At 63.4% G+C, this 25,854-nt stretch overlaps 1 protein-coding gene and 1 long non-coding RNA gene across 5 annotated transcripts in view; one reads left to right on the forward strand and one right to left on the reverse strand.

Moving 5' to 3' along the window:
* SEPTIN9 (septin 9) overlaps positions 1-25,854 on the reverse strand; it is a 144,791-nt gene that overhangs the window by 70,909 nt on the left and 48,028 nt on the right. The window contains exon 1 of one of the 4 annotated variants that reach the window (XM_072746524.1): positions 16,780-16,937. The exons of 2 other annotated variants lie outside the window; for them this stretch is intronic. In XM_072746524.1, coding sequence (XP_072602625.1) covers positions 16,780-16,834 — 55 coding nt within the window. In that variant the 5' untranslated portion in view covers positions 16,835-16,937. Of the gene's footprint in view, positions 1-14,552; positions 14,789-16,779; positions 16,938-25,854 lie in introns of those variants that run through there. One more of the 4 variants, XM_072746525.1, reaches the window with a different exon arrangement.
* On the forward strand, positions 17,796-20,874 carry LOC140597677 (uncharacterized). Its single transcript, XR_011999497.1, has 2 exons — positions 17,796-19,017; positions 19,168-20,874. It is a non-coding gene; the product is annotated as an uncharacterized lncRNA (long non-coding RNA).

Genomic DNA, 25,854 nt, shown 5'->3' on the forward strand with positions numbered 1-25,854 from the left:
GAAATAAATAGAAGCGCAGAGGATTTACGGACGGGGACATCTGAATCCGCGTTCAAAGAGCAAATGCTGGAAACAACTGGGGTTCACATCGATTTCCTAGACCCATATGCCCAAGTCCTGAGCAGTCATCAAAACCACGGTTCTGAAGATGAGAAATGTTGAGAATATGATGTAAAAATAGCAAGATGCAAGCTGTGTGCAAGGGCGTGACCGCATCTCACACGCACATGTGCGGCGCACACGCGCGCTCGCGGGGGCGGGGGGGGGGGCGGGGGCTCTGGGTGTTCGGGTGGGTGCTTCGCTCCCTGGGACGCTCCTGCCTTTTGCCAACGTCCTGCGCCCAGCGCGGCTGGCTGACGACTTCCAGGGCATAAACCCGTCAGCAGGGTTTTTAGAAAGAGCCGTGGCTGCGGCGGCGGGGGAGGCCCGGCCCAGGCCTCCAGATGCGCGTCCGGGCCCACGGGGGGCAACGCAGCCGCGGCGGGGTCTGGGCCTGGTTAGGGAGGAATGCGCGGCGCACAAGGGGCCATTGTGAAGGGCCTGCCCCGACCACAGGCTGCGGCCCACCTCTCCCCGCTTCCGGCGCGCGGTGCTGGCCCCGGCTGGGAGGGGGCACCCGGGCGGCCACTGGGCGGCCACTAAGCCCGGCTCCGGGGACAAATGTCACGCAAAGAACGTTAGAGCCCAATGTCAAAGCGAACCCCTGCACAACTCGCGTGGGAGGGGCCGCCCAGGACACTGCCGACCGTGGGGACCGATCTGGGCTCGGGCCCCAGGAGTGCCGGCCCCGGCCCAACGGGGAGCCCCGTCCAGGTTCTATCCCCGAACAGCGAGGCCAGCCAGCAGCGGGGCCCAGGGCACCGGGCAGAGGGTACCGCCCTGCTCCCCATCCCGAGCCTGCAGGGCCAGGCCCCAGGAAGACGCCACCGCGAACGTAAGTGCTCGGCCGTGAGGATGCAGAGCGAGCCTGGGAGCCCCCGGTTCTCCTCCCAAGCAGGGCCGGCCCTGGCACAGCCCCGGCTCCGGGTCAAGGGCTCCGGCGGGGCGGTGGGGGGGGGACAGCACCGTCTCGCCGCAGAAGACGGGAGCTGGGGGCTGCAGCGGGGGCCTCGAGAAGCCCCCACCGAGTAGGGCAGGGAAGGCACAGCAGACGGGACAAGGCCCAGTCATTTAAGCAACAAATCCTCCCAAGGAAAAGAACCCGGGGTCACAAAACCAGGACTCGTCCCCCTAAAGGATGAGCCACCTAGGGAAAGAGGGGCAGGGCAGAGTCCCGGGCAAGTCCGGGCAGAGAGGGTGCAGGGTGAAGGGCCTGGGTGCCCAGGGGTGGGGTGGGGGGCGGTGCTCACGCAGACCCCAGGTAGGAGCTCCAACAGGGGGTGACACGACCCCATCATCACAGAGTCTCTGCTTCCTCGGCTGTCCTACTATGGCACTGCCAGGATGACACGGTGGTGTCCACGCCCCAATTAGGTGGTTCACCAGCGCACCTGCAGGTGGGTGTGCACCCAGGGGTGTGTGTGCTCACCCCACAGGAGGCCAAGGTTGCACGGGCCTTACCAATGTCTCTGACACCCGCAGCTAGCATCTGCCCCTCAGCTGGAGGGCCTGTCCTGGTGGCCACCTCGTGCCACTCAGCCCTGAAGGCAGGAGGCGGTTAACAGTGCTCCCCAGGCCAGCAGGCTTTAGGCAGTAAATGGAATAACTCTGGGGTGCAGGGTCCCCCAGGACCCCCAGTCGGGCTGAGCCCCAGCATAACATGGTGGGTGCTGCACCCTCCAGGCCATGTCCTACCCTCCTCTGCAGGGAGGGGGGGAGGGTGTCCCTGGGATCACATCCGCTTGGATCCCAGTCTCAGGAGCAGCCTCTAGGGGCTCGCTCAGTGGTGGGGAGACGGCTGAGGGGGCAGGTGGGGAAGGGGGCTGCTTAGGAAGTAAAAGAGCCCAAAAGGAAAAGCTTACAAACAGGCGCTGGCGGAGCACGGCCAGCCCTGGGAAGCCAACAGGCCCTGGATTTCATACAGAGAAGCACGCGTGGTCAACAGCCAGGACGCAACACGCAAGAGGCAAAGTCCAAACAAAGGAAGAGCGATGGAGAGCTCGGCGCCTGCGGGCCCAAACCCTCCGCCCGGCCCCTCTCCCTCTCCCTCTCCCCCGGCTGCGGGGCCACGCGAAGCCTGAGAGCCACGTCCAATGCCAGCCCCGCGCTGCCCGGCTCTGGCTCACGTCTGGGGGCCAGTGGGCGGCGAAGGGCTAGTGGCTGCCCCAGACTCACGCGCTCGGCCCCTCTCCCTGGCCCCGGGGCCACCAGCAGGCCTGCGTTTCCACACCAGGCACGGTTTTCCCAAGGATCCGGCCTGGGGCCCCTGGACAAGGAGGAAGCGGCTGACCCCCAGGAACCCTGGGGCGGGGTGGGGGGGTGTACAGGGAGGGAGGGACAGCCAACAGTATCACTGAGAGCTGGGGACTCACCCCTGCACCCAGGGGAGGCCACGCAGCTCCAGGCAAAGACTGCGAGGTACCCCCGTGTTCTCTTGGCCGCCTGGATTTATTTTGATGTCTGTCTTTTGCTTTGGGTGTTAGGAGGCACTGTCCTCTCTCCCCCCTGGTGCCCTAGGCCTGGGGGACACGGGCACTCGGGGGTCCTTCTTGTTCCACGCAGCCTCCGCCCATGAGGCCTGGCCCCTGCTCTGCAATGGCAACGTGAGAAAGAGCAGGCTGGGTTTCCCCGATGGGGCCAAGAGCAACAGACGAGCCCCCTCCCTCCCTTCCCAGGGTCCCCCATCGCTGCTCACTGCAGGGCCCCCCACACACAGCCTAGGTGGCCCCACAGCCTTTCCCAGGCCATGACCTTTTCAGCCACAAGAATACAAAAGCCAGAAGGGGAGTGTCAGTGACCCCCCCAACACACACACACAGACCCCCTCGGCTCCATGCAGGGAGCCCAGTGGCAGCTAGGCCCCCAGACTCCAGCCCCCAAGCCCCAGACCTTCTCTTAATCCCCAAATTCACTGCGTTAAGTTCTCCGTGGGAAAAGCTCTCGGCAATGTGGCAAGCAAGCCAGCACGCAGGTGGAACCAGCCCTCCCCGGCCTCGCTACACAGCCCTATCCACCCAGGAAGGGGCCAGGGTCCTATCGGATTCCTTTACAACGGCTTCCAGCTTCTGCTGTGCCGTCTACAGAAGACGCTGGTCGAACGGTGGCCCCCAAAATGCTATGTCTGGGTCCTCTAATTCCCCAAACCGCTGAAAGCGACCTTCCTTGAGAAAAGGGTCTTTGCAGCAGTACTGTAGGATCTCGAGCTGAGATCATCCCGTATAAGGGTGGGCCCCACATCCAGCGGCAGGCGTCCTTGGAAGGCAACAGAAAAGGAGAAGACACACAGAGCTGGAGGCCCTGTGACGGTGGCGGGGACCGGAGGGACGGGTCGACAAGCCAGGGGTGGTCCCCGAGGCTGGAACAGATAGAAGCCTGCAACAGACCCTCCGTGCGAGCACCCAGTGGGAACCAACGCCTGCCCATGGCCTGGCCTGGGACTGTGGCCTCCAGAAGGGGACACACTAAACGTCTGCTGTGCTAAGCCGTCCAACAGCCCCAGGAAATGAACAGCCCAAGAGAACACGGAAGACAGGAGAGGGGAGGTCTCGCAACCACTGCGGCCACCTTCTGTGGATGCTAAAGCCACTTCCCGCCATGACTCACCAGCTCTGAGAAGGGGAACACGGGTACCCCGGGATCGGTCTGGCCTGGTGGGACGGAGCCTCTGCCCCATGGCTCCCAGGGGGCAGCCCCCTCCTGTCACTTGCTCTCTCTCTCCCCCCAGCCTCACAGCTCCCCCACGTCCACCTGGACCAGGGCCCACACCTCCCACCCACCTAGGATGTCCCAGCTCATGCCTGTCGTCTAAGTATCGCTGGACAGGGCACCCTGCTTGCTCCCAACACCGTCCCACTTGGGGCAGAAAGTTCTCCGGCCGGCCTACCTTCAGAGGGCTCATCACTGGGGTTTAATTACTGGGGTTTATCTCTCCCAGACTAAAGATGAGCCTTTGGGTGAAAGCCGTCCAGCCCGGGAGACCCCAGCAGGCAACAGGGGACACTGGCGGAGGGCCTCCTGCTGTAAGAAGTCCCCCTACACAGAGCAGAACCATGACACATGGGCACGGGCCTCTTCTGGCTGTTGCCATCTGCCCAGTCCCCCTGGGTCTGGAGACACCAGGGTCATTCTAGGAGAGCTTAAAAGTCCCCTAAGACGCTGGACCACCCTTTTCTTCCTTGACTAAATTAAAGCTATGGGAGCTTGTGCACACGTAGAACAACGTGATGCAGAGGGAAGGGTGTCGTCCTCCCCACCCGGAGAGAGCAGAGTGGGGGCACCTGGCCTTACGGTGGCGGTGGCTGTGGCCAGCAGAGATGGGGATGAGATAGGGCAAGAATGTCCTGCCCCAGGCTGGGGACGCCAGGCTGCCTGTGGAGCTCTCCCTGGACAGCGGGGAGGAGGAGGGGAGGGACAGGAGAAGGGCCAAGGCTCGGCCCAGCCTGGAGGGAGAGGAGGGGACACATGACCTCTTGGCCTCCTCGGGTCAAAGGTTCTCAGATAAATGGCAGCCAGGGAGGGCAGAGGGGAGCCCCCGGGAGGGGACTGACATCAAAACCTGAAACCACAGGCCATAGCTTCAAGGGCCTCCGAGGTCACAGAGCCCAGAGCCCTTTGGCCTGTAACCCCCTCCCCGGCACCCCAGACACCCTGAGGGGGTCTCCAGGAGGCCCTGTCCCAGAAGGAGAGCTGAGCTGCTGGTTCCAGGTTGGAGCACCACCACCCTGCCCCACGAGAGGGTCCCCAACCACCTCCTCAGCCTTCTCCTCCGGCACCCTTTTACCTGCACCCTCCAACCACCCACCGCTCCCCCAAACACACCTTCCCCAAATCCACAGGCCCATAAGTGCTGCTCTTTGGGATGCTGCCCCAGCCCTGTCCCTGACCTCAGAGCAAGTAGATAGGTGGTGAAGACCATTCCGCACCAGGCCCTCCTGCACCTGACCCTCCTGCACACCGGCCTCCTGCACACTGACCCTCCTACACACCCACCTCCTGCACACGGCCCTCCTGCACACTGGCCTCCTGCACACGGCCCTCCTGCATCAGGCCCTCCTGCATCAGGCCCTCCTGCACACTGACCCTCCTGCACACTGGCCCTCCTGCACATCGGCCTCCTGCACACTGACCCTCCTGCACACCGGTCCTCCTGCACCAGGCCCTCCTGCACACAGGCTTTCCTGCACACCAGCCCTCCTGCACCAGGCCCTCCTGCACCAGGCCCTCCTGCACACCAGCCCTCCTGCACCAGGCCCTCCTGTACCAGGCCCTCCTGCATACCAGTCCCTCCTGCACCAAGCCCTCCTGCACACCGGCCCTCCCACATACCAGCCCCCCTGCTCCAGGCCCTCCTGCACACAGGCCAAGCTGCCAGGCCATGGTCAGGGGAGGGGGCCAGCCGCCTCGGGGGGTTACTCCTCCATTCTCTGCTCCTAGCCCAGCAACCTCGAAGCCGGGCACTGGCTGTTCCTGATCCGCCAGAGGAACTCCCCCCCCCTCCTTCCTCACCTCACTGACCACTGGGAGAGATGATAAAAGCACTTTAAAAAAAAAATGAAGGAAAAAAAAGGCCTAATACCCGGGGGGGGGGGGGGGCGGGGAGCACTGGGCCCAGGTGGTGCCCTCCATTAATCACACCGCCTGCCGAGGACGCCAGAGGGACAGATGGCTCTGCCTGTGTCGTGGCCTAGGGGCGGGCAGCAAGCGGGCGCTGCCCAGGCCAACGGGAGCTGTGGCCTAATTACAGGGGATGGTGACCCCAGGGAGCAGGGGTCAGGCGCCGGTCAGAGCAGCACCCAGGCCTCCCGAGGAGTCGAGGAGTGGGGGGGTTGGGGGGGAGTCTCGGTGACCACAAAGCCCTGCATGCACCCACGTGGACTTGCGGCTCAGGCTCTACCAACCCAGCGGGGGAGTGGACTTGGGCTTTATCCTCAAGGATACGAGGGGTGTGGCAGGGGAGAGGGGCCCAGAAAACTAAGAGGAGGAGGTGAGTTTGTTGTGTGGAAGAGACAAGAGCTGGACACCGGGAGGATTCTGGAAGGGGCTCCCAGGGAGCAGCAGCACCTGCATGGGAGGCCGCCTGGCTGTTCTACAGAGCCCGGGGCGAGGCTGAGTGAGGCGGCCTCCGGGGCCCTGCTCGGGGCCTTCCTGGGCTCCCACCAGGGACAGCCAACCATCTAGAACTTGAGGAGACCCTTGGAAACGTCCAGCAGATGGGCCGAGGGCAGCGGCTCAGAGGATTGCAGACGGGACACAACCACACTCCTGGTGCCCAGATGTGGGGGCCGAGGCCCGGGCAGGCCAACCTCCCTCCAAGCCTGGTCTCCCATCCCAAGCCTGGGACACTCTGCTGCCCTCGGATGGGCCGCTGGAGCTGGCTAGAGAGTGGACCCCAAAAGACGTGTCAGTGTCCTAGCCCCGAGACCCGTGGATGGGACCTGATTTGGAAATAAGGTCCTTGCAGACGTGATTAAAAATCTCAAGATCTGATCATCCTGGATTTAGGGTGGGTCCTCACCTTAATACTGAGTGACCTCCAAGAGACAGGAAAGACACAGGCACGCAGAGGAGGGGGCCGTGAGGCTGAGGCAGGTGATGCGTCCACGAGCCAGGAATGCCAAGGACCTGGGGCAGCCCCGGAGCCAGGACAGGGGTCTGGGACGCAGTGTCCCTCGGGGCCTCCAGAAGGAACCAGCACGGCCAACACCCGGATTTGGGACTTTGGGCTTCCTGACCCGGGCTTTCCGGCCCCACCAGCCTGCACATGGGCCTGTGGAACTTTGCTGGGCAAACTCACATCCTCAGGCTGCCTCCCGGCCTACTCAGCCTCCTCTCTCACCAAAAGCCCCTGCCCCACCCCTGCCCCAAGGCCCCGCAGGCTGACCACGGCTCACACTCGTCCTGTCCATGCCTCACCTTCCAGGCAGTGGTGAACTTACTCTTTTCACCTTCTGTGTTCACCCACCATGCAGGGCCCAGGCTGCCCGCTGCCGCTCCTGATTCCCGCCTCTGCAGGAGCCACCACCCCACAGGGTCCGCCCACCCCGCCTGGGCACCCCCACCAGGGGCAGGAGACAAAGCTGCCTGCGGGAATCAGACATTTCTCAACCAAACATGGAGAATTAGGGGCACCTGGGTGGGCTCAGTGGTTGAGCATCTGCCTTTGGCTCAGGGCGTGATCCCTGGGTGGGGTCCTGGGATCGAGTCCCGCATCGGGCTCCCCGCAGGGAGCCTGCTTCTCCTTCTGCCTGTGTCTGCTTTTCATGAATAAATAAATAAAATCTTAAAAAACAAAAATAGAAATGGAGATTTTTAGCTCAGTTGTCAATATAACTGCTCAGTACAGGAGGATCAGGGCAGCTCGGCTGCGTCCAGAGCTGGGGAGGCTTCCTGGGCCACAGAGATGGCCCCTCTGGTCAGGCCAGAAAGAAGGGCAGGGCCCTAAAGCCCCGTCCAGCCCTGGCACCCGACGACCCCAGAGCCTCAGTGCAGTCTGCTGGCAGCTCTGGCGACGCTTGCTGCTCCCGAACCAACCAGCAATTCCCAACACTCAGCAGAGCCGGAGGGGCCCGGCCAGGGACGGCCCAGGGACGGCCACCCCACCTGGTGAGGTCGAGGAGCAGCGTCTGGGAGGGGGACTCCTGGAGCGCTCGCCTTTGGGCCAAGCTGCCTTCTTCACTCAACCCAGCGGCCCAACCTGGAGCTGGAAAGGCCCGCGGGGACCCATCTCTCTAACCGGGGTGCGCGGCAGGGTGGAATGAGTGATTTCTCTCTCCGACAATCAACTTCCAAAGATAACATCTATTGCTCTTTTATCCTGGCTGCAAAAGCGACTTACAGACAACGCAGAGAATCGGCTAGACCCAAAGAAATAGGAAAAAAAAAAAAAAAAAAAAAACAACCTCTAAGCCCATGACCCACTATCAAGATCACCGTCCTGATCTTTCTGACGTGCATGCGTGTGTTTCCACAGCAGCCTCGTGCAGTGACGCGCTCTGAGCATCACACGGGTCCGATCTCTGCACATTCTGGCACCGGTTCTCTGAATTCCTTTGCAGTTCTAAGCTGCTGGTTCCCGGTCGTTCTCAGCTCTGACCACTGGTCAGAATCATTTCTGGAGTCTGTTACAAAACAGATTGCTGGTCCCACCTCTTAGAGGTTCCGATTCAGGAGGGCTGGGTGGGCCCGGCACCCCAAAGTACATCAGAGGGGAAGGTGGGGAGGCCCCTCCAAGCCTCCTCTCCACCGCCACCCCTTGCCGAGGATCCTACAAGAAGGAAATCCTAAGCACCGGCCATCACGGGGGCCGCCCTGGTCACAGACCTCGGAGACACCAGCTCAGCAGCCCCACTGCCCCCACCTGCCCCAAAAGTCACCCAAGGTCAGCAGCGGCCAGCCTCAGCTCCTGGTCCGTCATGACCCAAAGGACACACTGGGCCCTGCTGGGGGCAGATGCACATGTGACAAGGGGGCGTGTCAGTCACGAGGCCTCCAAACCTGCCCCAGGCCCAAGCCGTGTTGACCTTTGAGACAGAGAAGGTCCAGGCAGCCCGGGGTCCGCACAACGAAACATGGCATAAGTCACCTGCTACAGGAAACACAGGACAGAGCTGAAGGCCAGTGCCCTGGGCCCCTGCCCGCCTCCTGCCTCCCCCGAAGGTGCCCACTCCTCCCCAGGACGGGGATCACAGTCCTCCCTGCAGACTGTCACCCTCCTGGGGACGGAAGCAAAGCTCGGTAGTGTCTGTCCTGGCTGTACCCTGAGCACTTGTCGGGTCCCACTACCAAATTCACACATTGAATCCCATCCTCAGTGTGACAGGATGCAGGGTGGGGCCTTTGCAGGTGCTGGGGACATAGGAGTAGAGCCCTCGGGACCAGACCAGGGTCCCATAGAAGCACCCCTCTGCCCTGTGAAGACCCAGGGAGAAGACGGCCGTCTGGGAGCCAGGACCGGGCAGCAGCGTGATCGGGGACTGCGAGGGATGAATGCATCGGTTAAAGCCCGGCTCTCGGGTTTTCGTGACAGCGGCCATGCAGGGGGGCCTCCACCAGGGCCAAGGACACCACCTGGCCAGTCCTACAGGCCCAAAAAGTACCATTGCCCTGAATTTCTAATCGCTGATGTTGCTCAGTGCTTCCGACACGCCGGGCGCCGCTCTGCAGTCCGTTCAGTCCCCGCAGGTACCCCAAGTCACAGCGACTTTCTTCCCTCCCCATTTCACGGATGGGAAGGCGAGGCGCCGAGAGGCCCAGCATCAGAGCCGGTGCGGGTGCAGCCAGGTCCCCGCCAGCATGCTAACCCCAGCCCCACCCCCACCCGAGTCACACCCCAAAGTGGGGAGCTACCCCCCCAACAGCACTGCGCGCCCTGAGCCCACGCCACCTGCCACCCTGCAAGGTGGGTGCCGTCATTCCCAGCTCACAGGGAGTGGCCACAGAGCTGGAGGGCAGCGAAGATGGGACTCGGGGGGCAGCCCCCCTAGACCGCAGGCCCTGGACGCCCGCTGTCCCCATCCACCGCCGCCGAGTAGCCTGAGATGGCAGGAGCCCGTGTGGGGAGGCACCAGGAGGGCCTGAGGGCAGGACTCAGGAGGAGGGGTACAGGGGGCTGGGTCTGCCTTCCATGTGGCCTCGGGCCAGGCCTGACCTGACGGAGCCTCGGCGGCCCGTCCACCTTGCTGGCCTCCGGGAGGACCGAAAGGCTGAGTATCTGACGTGGCCACCCCAGCGCCCGGCACGTAGTAGGTGCTCAGGAAAGGAGATGGTGATGGACACTAGCAAGAGCCAGCGCGGTCAGAGGAAGTGCCTGTGAGCAAAGGGGCAACAGCTGGAAAGGCCGGGACTTGGGTCAGAAACAAAGAATGCAGGAGGAGGGGGGGAGGGAGGGCGGGAGGGAAGGAGGCAGGGAGGCCAGAGCCTGACAGCTGGCTCCAGGGCAGCTGTTTGCAGGAGCCTGGCTTCATCACTTAAATATTAGGAGAGATGTAAATATTCGAGTGCGAGTGCACAGGGCAGGGGGAAGATTTCGTCCCTCTCAGTGCCCCCATCCCCCCAGCTGCCCCAAGACCCGGCGACCCCCAGGGCCCCAAGTTGGGGTGGGGACAGCAACTCAGGAGGGAGAGGACGTTACCCCTCCTCCCTCCTCTCCCAGCCTGGGCCTACCAAGGTGTGAATGGATGACGGCCCTCCCGGTCTCAGCCCCAACGGGCCCCAGGCCTGCCAAGGCTTTCTTTTGTAGCTTAGTAAAAAAGCCAAGCAGCCCTTCCTGAGGTTTTGTGGTGAAGGCCCAGGACGCAAAGCTGACCCCTCCCACCTGCAACTTGCTCCCCGCACCCCCCCATCCCATCCCGCCCCACCCCTGGAGAAGTTAACACCTGGATCATTCATCACCCAAGTCCCTCCCAGCTCACCCAGCCTCCTGACCAGGAGCAGGGACGGAGCCTGGGTCCCCCTGGCAAGCATAGCCCCAAGGGCACCTCCACCAGGTGCAGGCACCCCTGCCAGGCACGGGCACCACACAATCTCCCAAGGAAACTACAAGCTGGGAGAAATCACGAGAGAAGCCAGCCTGCCTGGTAAACTCCCACCCAGGACTCTGGGTAGGTACTCCTGCCTCCAGGAAGCCCTCCTGAACCTACCCCTCTCTTGGGCTCATGCCTGCCCGCCCCCCCCCCCAGAAGCTACAGCAGAGCTGGCACGGAGCTGGCACCCACAGAGAGCTGTTGAATAAGAGGAATGAGCCGATTGCTTCCCTCACCCCAGGATCCTCCTCCTGGCCCGCCAGTGAACAGAGGGATCCCAGCACTTCATCTTGCGCCGAACGAAAACCCAAAACCCAAAACCCAGGCACTTTGCAGAGCGCGCCTTCCCCTGACTTTTTACGGGGGACAGGAGCCAGGGGACAGCAGAGAAGACCGCCCCTCTAGGCCTGGTTCGGAGCCAGGAAAACTTGTATGCTTTTACTGTAGATAAAATCGGTCTCCGGGGGACACGGGGCAGGGGCCTGGCCTACCACTCGCGGGGAAACTGCCCACCCACATGGAAAGGAGGACCAAGTATCCCCGCTCCGAGCCGGCTGCCGGCGCCCGAGGAGGGGGCCAGCCCGGATACGGAGCGAGATCCAGCCTGGGACGGTACAGAAATCCTCCGGACTGTGGCCACGACAGTTAGAACCAGCAGTGTCTCCACCTTCCAGGTCAGTGTCTGGGGGAGGGGAGATGCCAAGGTGGCCCATACTGGGGACGTCTCTCTCCTCCCACCAGAAGGAAAGATGCTGCTGCCCGTGGCCCGGGTGGCTCCCTGCCTCAATTCCTGGGGACCCTCATAGGGAGGTGCCCAGGACCCCCAGGCCCAGCCCGAGGGGACAGCCAGAAGCCCATCAGCGCAGACAGCCAATCACCGGTCAGTGCTCCTCGAACAGTCAGGGAATCATCCAGAAAGACCTGACAAGGGCTGCAGAAGAGCTCAGAGTTTCAGCTCCTCCTTGGAAGACGGAGGAAGCAGGGCAGAGAAGGGAAGCAGCCCTGGAATTCCTCCACTTGATCCAAATGAGCCCCAGGCCACATGACCCCCCACCTCCCCACAGCCCCTCACTTGTACCCAGGGAACCATGGAACCCCCCAGCTAGAGAAACGGACCCTCAGAGACTGGACGAAGAGTGGAATGGACAGGAGGTGGAGGGGTCACCTCTGCACTTCCCCCCCCCATTTCCCCCCCTGGCTTTCCCAGGAAGCTACTTCAAGTGTTGGAAGGCAAAGGCTCCGGGCCTCGGGGACAAGGACAACACAGGAAGCTCGGAGCCATGGGTGGGGAGGACACACTTATGCATGTAAAGCCAGGGCCCTGGATTTTCTGGATTTTGCAACTCAGCCCAGTGGAGGGAGAAGGCCCCAGTGGCAGAGGCTCCCCTTCCCAGGAGGAGCTGTTAAAGACTCGAGAACACAGGAAAGAGGGCAAACCCCAAGCAAGAAAGAGGTGGGCCGGAGCTTCATTCTGGGCTCCCCATCTGGGCACCCCCGGCTCTTCACCGGCCCCAGGCTGGGCATTGGGACTCCACGGACATCGGCGCTGTCCTCTTGATCCCCTGCCTGAATTTCTGGGCACTGGCAGCACTTTTAAAAATGACAACAAACGTGGGAGCTTCTAGAATGTCTCTTGGTCCAGGCTGAACAGAGCCTCCAGGCTCTGCCCCCACCAAATTAAACAGCCCGAGCCCAGAATTGCCCCAGGCGCCAGGGGCGTCTCGGGCCGCGCTGGGTCTGTTTGGCTGGAGATTACAAATCCTCAGGCTTCTGGGACCGTGTTCCAGAGAGTTCCGGACCGTTCGGTCTCATAAGCAAAACTCAGAGCCTCCAAATTTGGGAAAAACCGAGAGGGCCTTGGAAAGAAAGCCACTGTTTGACCATTTTTCCTCAGTGGCTTTGTCAAAAGAAAGCGCAAGAACTCGTTTCCCGGCCGAGTTTCTGGGATGTATCCAAAAAATTGAAATATCCGGGGGCTTCCACCCTCTGATGAACCTCTCACCGGGGCCCCTGGCCACCCATGCCCCTCCACCCTCCCCCACCCCACCCTCCGATGCACACCACCAGGTCTTTGAGGGCGTACACCATGTAAGCCGTTGCTCCAGCCACAAAACAGTGAGCAAAGACGCACGACGTGGCCTTGGGGGGCTCCGAGCCCGGCGGGAAGCACCTGGTCTGGCCAGGCAGGGCAGGTGGGACTCCCTCCTGGGTCTGGGGGCCAACATGCAACCCTTGAGTCTGGCCCCCAGGTCCTTGCTGCCAAACCAGGGTACGCCCCCCTCTCTGTACCCCGACAAAACTCTTCTGAGCAGCAAACTGGCCCGAGCCCAGGGCTGCTTGGCCAGTAAACCAAGGAGGGTGGCAGCTATAGTGCCGGCGGGGCTGATCTCTGAGCGTGACCTCCCCTGACCTCTGGGCACCAGGGAGAAAGAGGAGGAGGGAGCCCTGTTCTGCTCAGCCGGCGCCAGGGTAGCAGGGCCACAGCGCCAAGAGGCAGGCTGAGAGGTCCCCGGCTCCTGCAGGGCAGGTGCAGCACCTGCACACCTCCGCTTCCTCGGGGGCCGCCGCGTCATGAGTGGGCTCCTCCAGTCCGGCCAAGTGACCTCATCGCCACACGGCTCCCACCTCCCGCTACAAAGGACGAGCTGCAGGGAGGCGCTACCCACTGGAGGCCCTGCGTCTGGCTGAAAAGCGGGAGGCATCGCTCCAGAGGCCCACGGGCATTAATTAGGGACAGGTCTGCACCCATCGCCAAGCAACAGGCCTTGTCCCTCTGGGAGGAAAGGGGCTCCTGCATCCAGCAGTCGAGGGAGCCCCGGTCCCAGAGGCTCCTGGGCTCCCAGATGAGCTGGCTTGTCGGGCCAGCTGGTGAGGTCCCCTCGCCCCTCCCCCAGCACCGGCACTCCCCCCACCCCCACCCGGGCCTGCTCTCCTGGGCCAGAGCCTCCAGGACCATCTGGGAGGGTCCTCCGAGGAGTCAGCCGAGGGTCTGGGTGGCCACAACCTGTCCTGTCCGCAGTAGGGCACAGCTGAGGGACCTGAGTGCCCGAGGCCCTGGGCCAGACTGCGTTTCAACAAACATCAAGGACTTTCGGGATTCTTTCACCGCGCGCAAATACGGCTACGGCAACCAGGGCCGAGGAAAGCAGGCCGGCAGCTGGCACTTGGAAGGGCTTTGTTACACAAAGACCAGAGTTGTAAGGGCCTCACAGATCCGTCCAACTGCTCCGGCCTCCACCGGCCCTGCGATGGGGGAAGGAGTCGCCCCTCCTGCCGCCCCGTCCCAGGCCCATCTGCGTGGTGGGGGGAGGGGGGATCAAAAAACTCTAAAAACAATCACAGGAGCAAAACGCAAACCCTCTTCTTGCCCCCACGTGGGGGTTCCCCACAGAGCCCTGAGTTCACCCTCAAAGGGAAGGCAAAGGCCAGTGTGGGACGTTCGTGCCCATGAACGACACGCAGCCAACAGACACTTCCACAGTAGAGTATGGGCTGAATCCCCACGTCACCTCGACAACGCAACAGAGCCAAAGCGAGAAAGGTGCCGCTCCCCAGGGCCAGGGGCAGATGTGCCAGGACGTGGGGCATCAGCTGACCCACACACACCCACCTGCAGGGGCGTGCTGCTCTGGCTGGACACCCACCCTGCACCCCACCTCCTTCCCCCCCCGCCGCCCTAGGGGGCACACTACCCTGGCCGGACACTACCACCAGCTCCAAACCTCCCCAAGACCAGTGCCCAAGGATTGACAATCACCCGCAGCAATGCCCTGGCTCAGAACCTGCTGGGCTTTGGGGGTGGCCCCTGGGGCTTCTGTTCTCCAGCAATGAGCACGCGCCTGGTGACAGGCCGAGTCCGCCGGCCCCAGGACTGTGGGGGCGCAAAAGCTGCTGAGGGGCTGGCGGTCTCCTCCCCGACCCCTTCCATCCTACCTCACAGAAACCCCGAGACACTGGTGGGCAGCCCCACGGGCACGGACCAGCGCTCCTGCGGCGCTGCTCTGGCCTCCCCGGGACAGTCGGAACTCCAGGCGGGGACGCCTGGCCTGGCCCTCTGATCCGCTCCGACTGGCCCCTCCTTGGGCCCCATTCTCCAATGGACCAGCTCATTCCGGCCTCCCCCGCTTCTGCTGGCTCCTGGGGACCTGAAGGCTCCCCTCCCTCCCTCCCTCCCTCCCGCAACAGAATTCCGCCTTTCGCCTTTCGCCCAAGGTCGGCCTCCTCCACGCGACCTTTCTGTGCCGGGTCCCTGCCGCACTGTATCGGGCGCTGTTGCCCCGGTCCTGCGCTGTCCTCCTCCTCTCCGAGCTCCTTCCCCAAGTCCGGCCCTCCCAGGCTCAGCCCCCAGCAAGCAACCCCACCCCAAGCTCCTGGGGTCCTTTGGGCCACTCCGGGCCCTGGAGCTGGCCAGCTGGCCGCTTAGGGCCCTTGCACACGCTTCCACTCAGAAGCCCCGAGGGCTCTAACGCCCGACCCCTCTGCCTTCAGTGCACACAGCAGGGTGACGGATGCAGACAGGGAACCAGGGGCTCCCCAAGAGTGAGACATCTCCCCCTGCAGTCACAGGGCTGCCAACTGTTGCACCAGGATGGTCTCAATGAGGCCATTGTCTCCGACCAAATGAGAGGGTCAAGCTGCCGCCTGGAGGCAGCGCAGAGGCTGCCAGCGTCTCCAGATGGGGTGCGCCTGGGGTCAGGCTGGAGTTATACACCGGGACCCCGAGGCAGAGACGCTAACAGCCTGCATGGCCCCGACCTAACAGCTGTAAAACCACAACACCCCCTCCGTCCCCGCCCCCCTGTCCTGCCTCGGGGCTACCGTGGAGTCCCACTGCTCTTCCCCACAGACCCTGCTGCCAACGCCAGGCTTTCCGCTTTCCGCTTTCCGGCCCGGACTGCAAGCCAACCTAACTGCACAGGCGACACACAGCGCGCCACCTGAAGGGGGCAGCCGTCTCTAGACCGGCTGGTTCCCGCACTTGGACATTTAGGACATAAAAGGCCCTTGAGGGCGGCTGCAGGAGAGCCTGGCTCTGGGCATCAGAAGGCCAAAGAGGACCAAGCAGACGCGGGGAGACCCCAGGAGGAGCCCGCTACCCAAGATGCCCAAACAGCAGGGGATAAGCCATCACGGCCCCGCGGCCCCAGAACTCCCCTCGTCCAGGGCTCAGTGCCAGAACCGAGAAAGTGCTCCCTCTACGGCGCCAACGCAGGCGGGTCCCTCTGCGTGGGCAGGCCGGCCACGGACCCCAGCCCTCTGGGCTCTTCACACCCCTCCCTGCTCAAACCACTCCAGGCCCGGCCCCAATCGCAGCCGCATCTCCCCTTGGGATCCGGCCAGACTCTGGCCCCCAGAAGTGCCCCCACAGACGCGGCTGACCCCAGGTGGACCATGTGGCTGCAGAGCTCTCTGCCCCGCGGGGAGGGGCCCTCCTGGCGCCGCGGGGCACCGGGACCTGTCGGGCTCCGGGCAGCCCAGCGTCCCCGAGGCCGGCCCACGAGGGCTCTGCCCAAGGCGGCCTGGAAGCCCCTGCGAGGGGCGGGGCGGGCGCTCGGGTCCCAGCAGAGCAGGCCCGCCCCCGAGGGCAGACCATTGTGTGCGCTTCCCTCCTCCGCTTTATTTACTCCCCAGGACGCAGGACGCGGAGCCACAGGCGGTCACGCGGGCTCGGGGAGGCGCGTACACACACACACACACACACACACACACACACACACACGCACACGCGCACCCGGCCGGGAAGCCCGCGGCTCCGAGGAGGCCCCAGGTCCCCGCAGGCTCCCAGACCCCGGGGGCCGAGCGCTCCCTCCCGCCCGCGGGCCCCTGCGCCGCCGCCGACTCCAGGGGGCCCTGCTCCCCGGGCGCCCCCGCTCGGCCCCCGCCCACCCCCCCCCCCCCCCCGCCCCGGCCGGAATTCGGCTGCGTCCGGCCCCGAGACTGGGCGGGCGCAGGGCCGCGGCCCGAGGGCCAAGGGGCGGACAGCGCCGCAGCCACGGAGCCCGCGCCCGCCCGGCTTCCCCCGCGTCCCCGGCGCTTCCCCGGCGTCCCCGGCGCCCCGCGAGCCCTCGGGGCTGTGGCCGCGCGGATGCGGCCGAAGGGAGGAAGCGGGGGCAGCGCCGCCCCGCCCGCCCCACCCGCCCCCCGCCCCCGCGGCACCCACCTTCGAAGTCCGAGATGATCCCGTCCAGCTGCGCGTTGACCGCGGGGTCGGACATGGTGGCCGCGGAGGGCGGCGAGGAGGCGCCCGGGCCCCCGCCCCAACCCCGCGCCCCGCCCGCGCCCCAACCCCGCGCCCCGCGCCCGCGCCCGCGCCCCCGAGCGGAGCTGCCTCGGCCCGGGCTGCGCTGAATGAATGGGGGAGGCGGGCGGGCGCCGGCCTGGGCTCCGCTCGGGCTCCGGCCCCCGCCCCGCCCCGCCTCGCCCCGCCCCGCCCGCCCCGGGATCGGGTTCGCGCACCGCCCGGCCTCCCGCTCGCACTGGCTGCTCCGCCCGCCCGTCACGGCCCGGGGGGGGGGGACAGGCCGAGTCCTGGGCGCCCGGGACGGCGACCGCCGGCCCCTCCCCCGGCGCCCCGCGGCGGCCAGATGTGGGCGGACGTGGGCCGGGGCGGCGCGGGCCGAGGCCTCCCTCCCGGGCGCGGGTGCTCCGCGGGGCGCCCAGGACGCAGCCAAACAAAGTTCGCCGCCGCCGCCGCCGCCGCCGCCTGCCCGCGCCCGGGAGGGGTGAGGGGTGACGGGTGAGGGGCGAGGGGTGAGGGGTGAGGGGCGAGGGGCGAGGGGTGAGGCCCGCCCGGACCCGCCGTGCACGGGCCGCGGGGCGAGGGGCGCGCAGGACTCGCGTGGCCCCCCCGCTGCGGGCCCCCCCAGGGCCTCCCCACCCCAGCCCAGTGCCCGGGAAGGTGCCAACCTGGAGGGGGCGCTGGGTCGGGAAGGAGCAGCCCGGGGCGTGCGCCCCCGCCCGCCCAGCTCCCACCATGAGGGGGGCTGCCGTGGCCGCGAGCATGGACGCGGGTGCTCGCCCCGAAAGGCGAGGATGCTCCCTAGCACCCGAAGGAAGGAGCCCGGGATGGGGGGGCTCCCGGCTGCGCCCCCCGCAGGCTGCGCCCCACCGCAGGCCTGGACAGCAACTTCGACACTGGCCCGTCCATTCGCAAAAACAGATTAAAGTCACCTACAAGGGAGGCAGGCTGGGGACCAACAGGACCAGTTGGGCCTTGAGAAGCAAAAGGATGGAGCCCCCCACCCCCCACCCCCCACCCCCCACCCCGGGAAGGGCCCTCCAGGGCTGGCACCTACAGCGAGAGGGCCTCCCCCCCTCCCCTGCCTAGGCAGGTAGGCTCTCCGGCCTACTCTCTCCCCCCTCATTACCCGACTCCCAGAACCTCTGCCCCAAGCCCGCCCGTGTGAGAATCTCCGGCAGGGAATATACCCTCCTGCTGGCAGCAGGTCCTCTCATGAGTGGCCTGTGAGCCCCCGAGACCTGGTCCCGGGTCTCAGGTCAGTCCCCACCACTCCCAGCCCAGCCCCCACAACCCCGGTCTGGAAAGATCCCAGATGTGCTGCGGATGGATGCCGAGGCCCGACTGCCATCCCACTCATTCCCCACCTCTTTCTGGGAATGCACTGGGCTTGGTGGGCTCTATCAAGGAGACAGGATCGCGTCCTCTTTCTTTTTAAGAAAAGTGGTCACTCCCTCCCTCATGCTTTGGATATTTTGAACTATTTTCAACCGAGTGAGTTTGTGGACATGGAACTGCAAAACCACAGACATTTCAGATGCGCACACACCCTCATCTGCCCGGGAGCCCGAGGTTTCAAAAAGGAGTCACCACTGGCATGAATAGTGCCCCACTGGCTTTCACAGCAGCCCTGGCATTCGGTGTTTGAAAGCCAGCTCCTGGGTCTCCGGCCTGACACCCCAACCCTCTGGGCCACCTGTCCACCCAGCATTTGGGAGGTTGGTGGTCCGCCACCCCTAAAAAGCAGCCTAACTGCACAGGCCCCTGGGAGGATGCTGGGCCACAGCATTATTGTCCCATGTTTTTATAAAAAAGCACCTGGGGACTGTAGACACACCCATGTGATTGTTCTCCCAGGGTGCTGGCATGGAGCTCCAGCAGATTAGCATAGGCTCAGCTTATTGTGCACTATTCACGTCCATTCATGGTGGAGCTGGACAGACCTATGCTTATCTCCTCGGGAAGCCAAGCCAGGGTGCACGCCTCCCCCAAAATGCCCCCCTGTGGGAACCCGAAAGACAATGGCAGGAGGGGACCGGCCTCTCCAGCCAGAAAGCACCCCATGTTGGCATGACTGCGCTCCAGAGTCCATCCTGTTCCACACCCCCCGCCTTCGGTTTAACCTCTAGGGCCACCACTGCCAGGCCTCGACACCTCCAGGTAAGGAGATTCCCCATATTCCCTCCGGAAACCCAACCCTGCGCTTGGCCACACTCCCAGCCAGGAAGTTCACCCTTGTATCTAACCAACTGCTCTAATTGTACATCGTTTATTTCCTCTTTTTTTTTTTTTTTTTTTTTCTGTCCTCAGAGGAGATGGGAAACAGCTGGGCACCACCCTCCACATAATCACCTTCTCCAAACTCGAAGACAATCCGGCAGCTTCTCGGGCATCTCTTTCTCAGCTGGAATCATCCACCCGGCCCTGTCTAGTTCCCGCCTTTGATCACCTCTGATGGCTGCATCCAGCCCACAGCTCCAGGACTTGAAGAGGCCCTGATCCTCATGGGGATGTGAGGGGTCCCTAGCCCCCTTCTCAGGGCAGAACAGTCAGGGTTGGGGCAGGGACGGGCAATCCTGGCGGGGGCGCTGGGCAGATAAAGTCAGCAGCAGCAGCAGAGAGGAAAGCAAGCTGAAATTTGGCAAGAAAAATAGAACTCGAAGGCGTCCGCATTCTGCAACGGTGCACTCTTCCAACGCCATGGAGAAGGCCGGACTGTAGGCCTGGCCCAAGGGGAAAGTATGATTATAGGGGACACCGGAGGGGCCACCCACCTCCCCGGGTCCCCCATGAGACCTGTGGTGGGTGCTCCAAAAACACACGTCCACCCGAACCTCAGAATGGGACCCAATTCGGTACGAGGATCTCTGCAGGTGTAATGAAGGTAAGGGTCTCGAGAAAAGATCACCCTGGATGGCCGCTAAATCCAATGACAAGTGTCCCTCTAAGAGCCCAAGAAGGAGGAGACACAGTGAAGAAGCCCTGTGAAGGCAGAGATTGGAGAGATGTGGCCATGAGCCAGGGGCACTTGGGACCACAGAGGCTGGAAATGGTGAAGAAGGATCCTTCCCCCGAACCTTCAGAGGGAGAGGGAGCGAGGCCCTGCTGACACCTTGTTTGGGCTTTTGGCCTCTAGAACCGTGAGAGATGACATTGCTGCTACGTCAAGCCCCCTGCGTGTGTCCTTTGAAACAGTAGCCCCCGGACGCTCTACAGACTTTCACCCCAAAGAGGTTCGTGATCGGCAAAACCCGCTGGAGATAAGGGATGCTGTCCAGCAGGGGGCCGCCCTGAAGGGATTGGGGGGGTGGCTGGGGACACTCGGACAACCAGTGGCACGTTTTAATAAGAACGGCTGAGGGCCAGGGGTGGGTAAGAAGGGTGTGATGTGAAGTCCAGTTCTAAGCCTTTCTGGAAATGGGAAGGAGAGAATGGCGTGGAGAGAAACCCCACGGGTCAGGCCCCGGTGGGACGAGCCTTGGGAAAGAGGGAAGGAGGAAGTCGATGGGCGGAAACAGCCGTTTGGCTCAACCTCGGTATCCATGACCTGGGGTTCCCTGCGGGGATTGGGGAGTAGAGGGAGGTCGGTGGCTCGCTGCCCAGCCGCCCTGGGCCTTTGGACAGGACACCCTGTTAAGTGGACCATCTGTTTCCTCAAAGTCCAGGGCAGGCGCCCATGGTCTCGGCCTTGCCCGGGCCTGGCGCACAGTAGGGCTTCCCTGAGCTCCATCACCCCCCTCCCCACGCTCCCCAAGTCCATCATCTTTGTAAATGGTCCCACCATCCACCTGGAGACTCAGGCCAGGTGTCTAGGCCTGTTTCCCTCAGCCCCACATCCAGGCCATCACTGAGTTTCCACCTCCCAAATATCTGTGGGTCATCGGGCTGCTTCGAACCTCAAGTCCACGCCCCCCCCCTTCCAGTGGTATATGCTACCTCACGTTTAACAACGAGTCTGGGGGGTAAAAAAAAGTAAATTAAAAATTTTTTAAATTAAAAAAAAATCCCACCTGATAATTACGTAGCACTTGCCTATTTCTGTGGTGTAAATACTCCCACCCTGGCCAAATCTGAGCTGCCAGCGTGACACCATCCAAGGCACAGCTGGGAAGCTCCGGCAAGTAACCGTCACGGTGCAGCAGGTCTACGGCGCATCTTTTTTTTTTTTTTTTTTTATCGCGCTAACATCTACCTAACAGCGGCCGCGCTGCCCTGCGCCCGTCCATACGCCCATTCCCAGGACGGCGGGCATCCGCCCAAACTGAAACCCCTCTTTCCATCGAGCCGGAATCCCTGTGTCCCCCTCGGCTCCCCCGGGCCCACGGCAACCACCCCTCCACCTTCTGTCTCTGTGAATTTGGCTGCTCCGGGGAACGTCGTACAAGTGACGCCGTACGGTGTTTCCCTTGTGTGTCTGGCGTAGTTCACTTAGCATGACGTCCTCGGGGTTCATCCTCGTGGCCGAGTGCGTCAGGATTTCCTTCCTTCTCATGGCTGATACCCTGTTGCCTGGACATAACACGTTTTGTTTATCCATCCATTCGCCCCTCGACGGACACTTGGGCTGCTCCCACTTTTTTGGCTGTTGTGAATAACCTGGGTGCGCACATCTCTCTGAGCCCCGTCTTTTGCCCCAAGGCTTTTGGGGCATTCACCTAGAAGGGAAACTGCTGGATCCCATGGTAATGCCGTGTCACTTAATTTCAAGCCACGATTTCTACATAACTTATTTTTTTAATTTTATATATCCCATAAAATATTAACTATATTTTTCACAGAATACACGAATAAATCGCTGACAGAGGTTGCGCCGAACCACCGGCTCGCAAAACACCTCAAAATTTGACAACTTGGCCGTGGTCCCACTGGGACCTCTCCCTCCCGCAGAGCCTCCTAAGTGATGCGCTCCCTGCTTCTTCTCCTGCCTCCCTCCATCCAGATCTCAGTGAGGCTGAGGGATCAGAGTCCCCGCCCACGGCCTGGTGCCCACTGAGACTCTCTAAGCGCACACTCCTTACCGCGGTCGCCGAGGCCCCGCGGCCCTGGCCCCTGCCCAGCTGGCCTACGCACCGGCCGCCTTCTTCACACCGCCTTCTGCCTCAGGACATTTGCATCAGCTGTTCCGTCTGCCTGGGCGGCATCCCCATGGTGTCCCCCCGCCCCGCCCACCCGCACCCCGCCCCGCCGACTCCCTGTCTGTCGTTAGCGTCTTAAACATCAGAGCGACCATCGCAGGGTCCTCCGGTGGCTTCCTCGCCTCCCGACTCCCCAAGAACCTGTCAAGCCCCTGTGGAAAGACGACGTTCAGTCTCCCCTGCAGGGTGGCTCCTGACGGGGAATCAGCCCACGGCGGGCAGCGGAGGGGGGACATTCAGGACCCACGCGGACTCCCTGCCAGCCACCGTGCGGACCTGCCCCAGCCCCGGCACTCGGGATGACAGGCAGGGCACCGTCTACACCCGGACCCCGGCTCCAGGACCCCCACGTCTCCCTTTATGTGGCCCTCAGACCACCGCGTCTCCCAGGTTGCCGGATTTTGAGTCTCCCCCGTGACGCCCGTCTGTGGGTACAGCTGACATTTCAGCAGCGTGTAGGCTACACAACACCCTCACACCATCTGCCCGGCTGCTTAAATGCAACCATAAGGTTTCACTTCAAAGGGGAATGCCGGTTTCTTAGGCGCGTGATTAATCTGTTCCCCAGGCTCCCCAGCTCGCGCCCCAGCTCGCGCCCCAGCTCGCGCCCAGCCCGCTTTGTTCAGAGAATTTACAGCAAACCCTGACCACAGCAGCCCGGGCCTTATCTCGGAGGCAAGGGAGCTTTTTAAACAAAGTGTGGCTCCTAAATTCAGGCTTTCGAGTCCCAGAAGGAAGTGCAGGCCGGCAGGACCCAGGCCAGCTCTCTGCTCCGGGGCCGCTGCCCTGCCCGGGCCCCCCCCATCCCCAGCTGGGCTGACAGATGCTCGGGACCCTGGCAGCTCCGGGGGTGCAGGGGTCGGGGGGGGGCCTGCAGCCCTGCCGGGCCCTCCCATTTTCAGTTTCACTTGCAACTTTGACTGCAGGGATGTGAAAGCCAGTGGGACCACGGGAGCCACCGCAGGGCAGCGGCTGCCGACACAGAGGGACAGGAGCCCCGGTGCTCCAAGACTGTGACACTGCGAGATGGTTCCTTGCCAGCTGGACTCTGTCTGTGGCTCCAGCGCATCTTTTGTTTATTGGCACGTCCAACGGGCTCTGGGTTGGCAAATGCGGGTGTCTGGGCCCCCCCGCCCACCATGGGCTGGGTGAGCTATGGCCCAGATAGGATGGAAGAGGAGGAAGACGTGACTCATCCTTTATTCTGCTCTGTTCCCTCTACACACAGTCCGTTCCTACTGCAGCCCCCAAGATGGGGCTTTGGGAGGGACTAGAGTCCCCCACCCGCCAGGAGCCCATCTGAGAGGCTAGAGGTACAGGGATGGGCTGGGGGGCATGCAGCATCCCCTGCACCCCAGCTGATGGGGAAGAAAACAAAACCACTCGTCCTCCCAGGAGCTCCAGAGTCACACAAGGGGTCTCGAAGGAGTGGCGGCCTGGCACCCACCCGGCCCCAAAGCAGCAAGTGGCTGTGCCACCTGCAGACGCCTCAGCCCTGGGTCTGCCAGGACACCTGGCCAGGCCACACAGGCCAGAGGACAGGCTGTGCCCGCGGTGTCCCGACCTCCTCGCCGCGTCTCCCCAGCAGACACCCGGCTCCGAGAGTTCAGAGGCTGGAGGCAGCTCGCCACCGCTGCATCGTGGGGACGAGGGCTGAGTCACCGGCCTCCCCCCAGCTCCACGTCAGCAGGCACAACAGGATCTGAGCAGGATCCAAGCAGAGAAGAAAGGGCAACAGGCCCTCTGTGGCCAAACTTATTTTTAAAGTCACCGCAGTGACCGAGGGGACGTTGTCCTCAGGGAGCTGTCTGTCCGCCTGCCCCCTTGGACTCGGGCCACGTGTCCAACAGCCAGCAGGCAGGTGGGAGGAGAGGGGGCCGCGGCTCGGGGTGGCAGCCGTCCACGCAGGGAGGGCAGGGAAGGGGGAGCCTCCCCACCACCCCACCCCGCACACTCTCACAAGGGTCCTCGGGATTCGGGGCACGCACAGCCCTTGCCTGGAGTCCGGGGCCCCTGCTGCTCCATTCTGGGGTGGGGACTGAGACGCTGGCCCCCCGGGAGTGCTGCAGGAGCGGCCCCTCAGGGGACACCAGCTCCCATGCGGCCATCCGTCCGTGGCCAAGGTGGAAACCTGACTGTGGAAGCTTGCAAGGGAAAGACCAGGGTTGGCTCTGGGGCCTGGAAGGGAACTGGTTTTCCATCAGGTGGCCGCTGTGGGGAGCGTCCCCAGAAGCCAGCCCGTGAGCCTGGGGCTGCAGAGCTGGTGCCCATCCCTAGAAGCAGGAGATGCATATGTCTAGGCAGACCCAGACTCTGCCCCCCTCCGCCCCCATCAGCCAGTGACCTCGGGGCCCCTGGGTGCTCCAGAAGTCCACCCAGGGGGCAGGCCCAGGGTCGGGCTGTGGGGGCAGAGCGAAGGCAAAGGCTGGGTGCATCATCGGCCCCTGTCCGGACCAGGCCTCTCTGGGCTCAGCCGGAAGAAGCCACACATATTTTGAGACGGAATCTTGAGCCAGGGGATGCCTGGGTGGCTCAGTGGTGAGTGCCCCCTTCCACCCAAGGAATGATCCTGGGGTCCTGGGATCAAGTCCCGCATCAGGCTTCTTGCTTCTCCCTCTGCTTGTGTCTGCCTCTCTCTGCATTTCTCATGAATAAATAAATAAAATCTTAAAAAAAAAATCTTGAGCAGGCAGGTCCTCAGCCCCCAGCCCCTTCTCTTCTTTCTCCTCCTCCTCACTTCCCCCAAGCATCTCGGACCACGCGTCGCCCTCTCTACACCTCCACGGAAGGATGGAGAAGAAGAGGGGCCAGTCCCCTCACTCAGTGGACGCTGCTGAGCACCGCGTCTGGGGACAAGGGGCCCGACGTCAGTAACCAAAGTGCGTGTGGGTCTACCCGGGGGCTGGACTCTGCTTGCCGCTCCCGCCCACCACGAGCTGACACGAGGTTTCATACCACCAGATGCGCCCCTTGGCCTGCCAGGACCCCCAGGGGAGGGTGGCCACGGTGCCACACTGTACCTGCGCGGCCGCCTCTCGGTCTCGGCCCGGAGCCTTGGGAACAGAGTGCCCTGCGTGGGAGGGAGGCTGGCCGGGTCCCCTCCCGACAATCTGGTACCACTTTCCTGGATAATGCAACCTCCCCACTGCCAGGGCCACCGGGGCCAGCCAGCAGCGGAGCAACCTCAATGAACCATTTGTCCCTCGTGTGAAGTGACCTCAGGGACGAGGACGTAATGAGTTTGCTATTACCGCCCCCCCCAATGCCCTCCTGGTGCTCTGCTCCCCCTGCCCCCAGTGTGAGTCACTCCCTGGGATGACAAGACTGGACTGAGGGCCCCTCCCAAGGTGGTGACGGACCAGCCCCAAGGGCAAAAGCTGCCCGGTGCAGAGGCTTCCCTAGACTGTCTATATCGGGGCCCCTGGCACAAACGGGAGTCCCCCCTGTGTCTCTTTGGTTCCCTGGGTGCCTGCCCATCTGGGGACTGACAGTGTTCCGGGAGACTCCTGCAGATGGGGAGTGGAGGGGGCGAACCGGCCAGAGAACTGGCATGAGACAGCCCCAAGGCCTCTGCAGGCCACCCGGGCACCCCTGAGACGGCAGCAGGTCGGAGACAGGTTCGGGGTGTCTTTCGTTACCGCCGAACGCTCAGCCCTCTCACACGCTTGGCCACAGCTCTAGGGAGGAAACGTGCAGGCCGCAAGCTGACGTCCCTGCCCAGGGTGCCCTCTACTCCCAGCCTCACTCGGAGCTGCTGGTGGGACACCCCTCCTGGAATGCACCTGCGACCCGTCACCGGCTCCCTATAGCGAGCGAGAGCCCAGCGGGGCCCACACGGCTGCGCCGGGCGCTCCGACTCCGC

The sequence above is a fragment of the Vulpes vulpes genome, chromosome 2, assembly GCF_048418805.1.
Source record: "Vulpes vulpes isolate BD-2025 chromosome 2, VulVul3, whole genome shotgun sequence".
Taxonomy (NCBI): Eukaryota; Metazoa; Chordata; class Mammalia; order Carnivora; family Canidae; genus Vulpes; species Vulpes vulpes.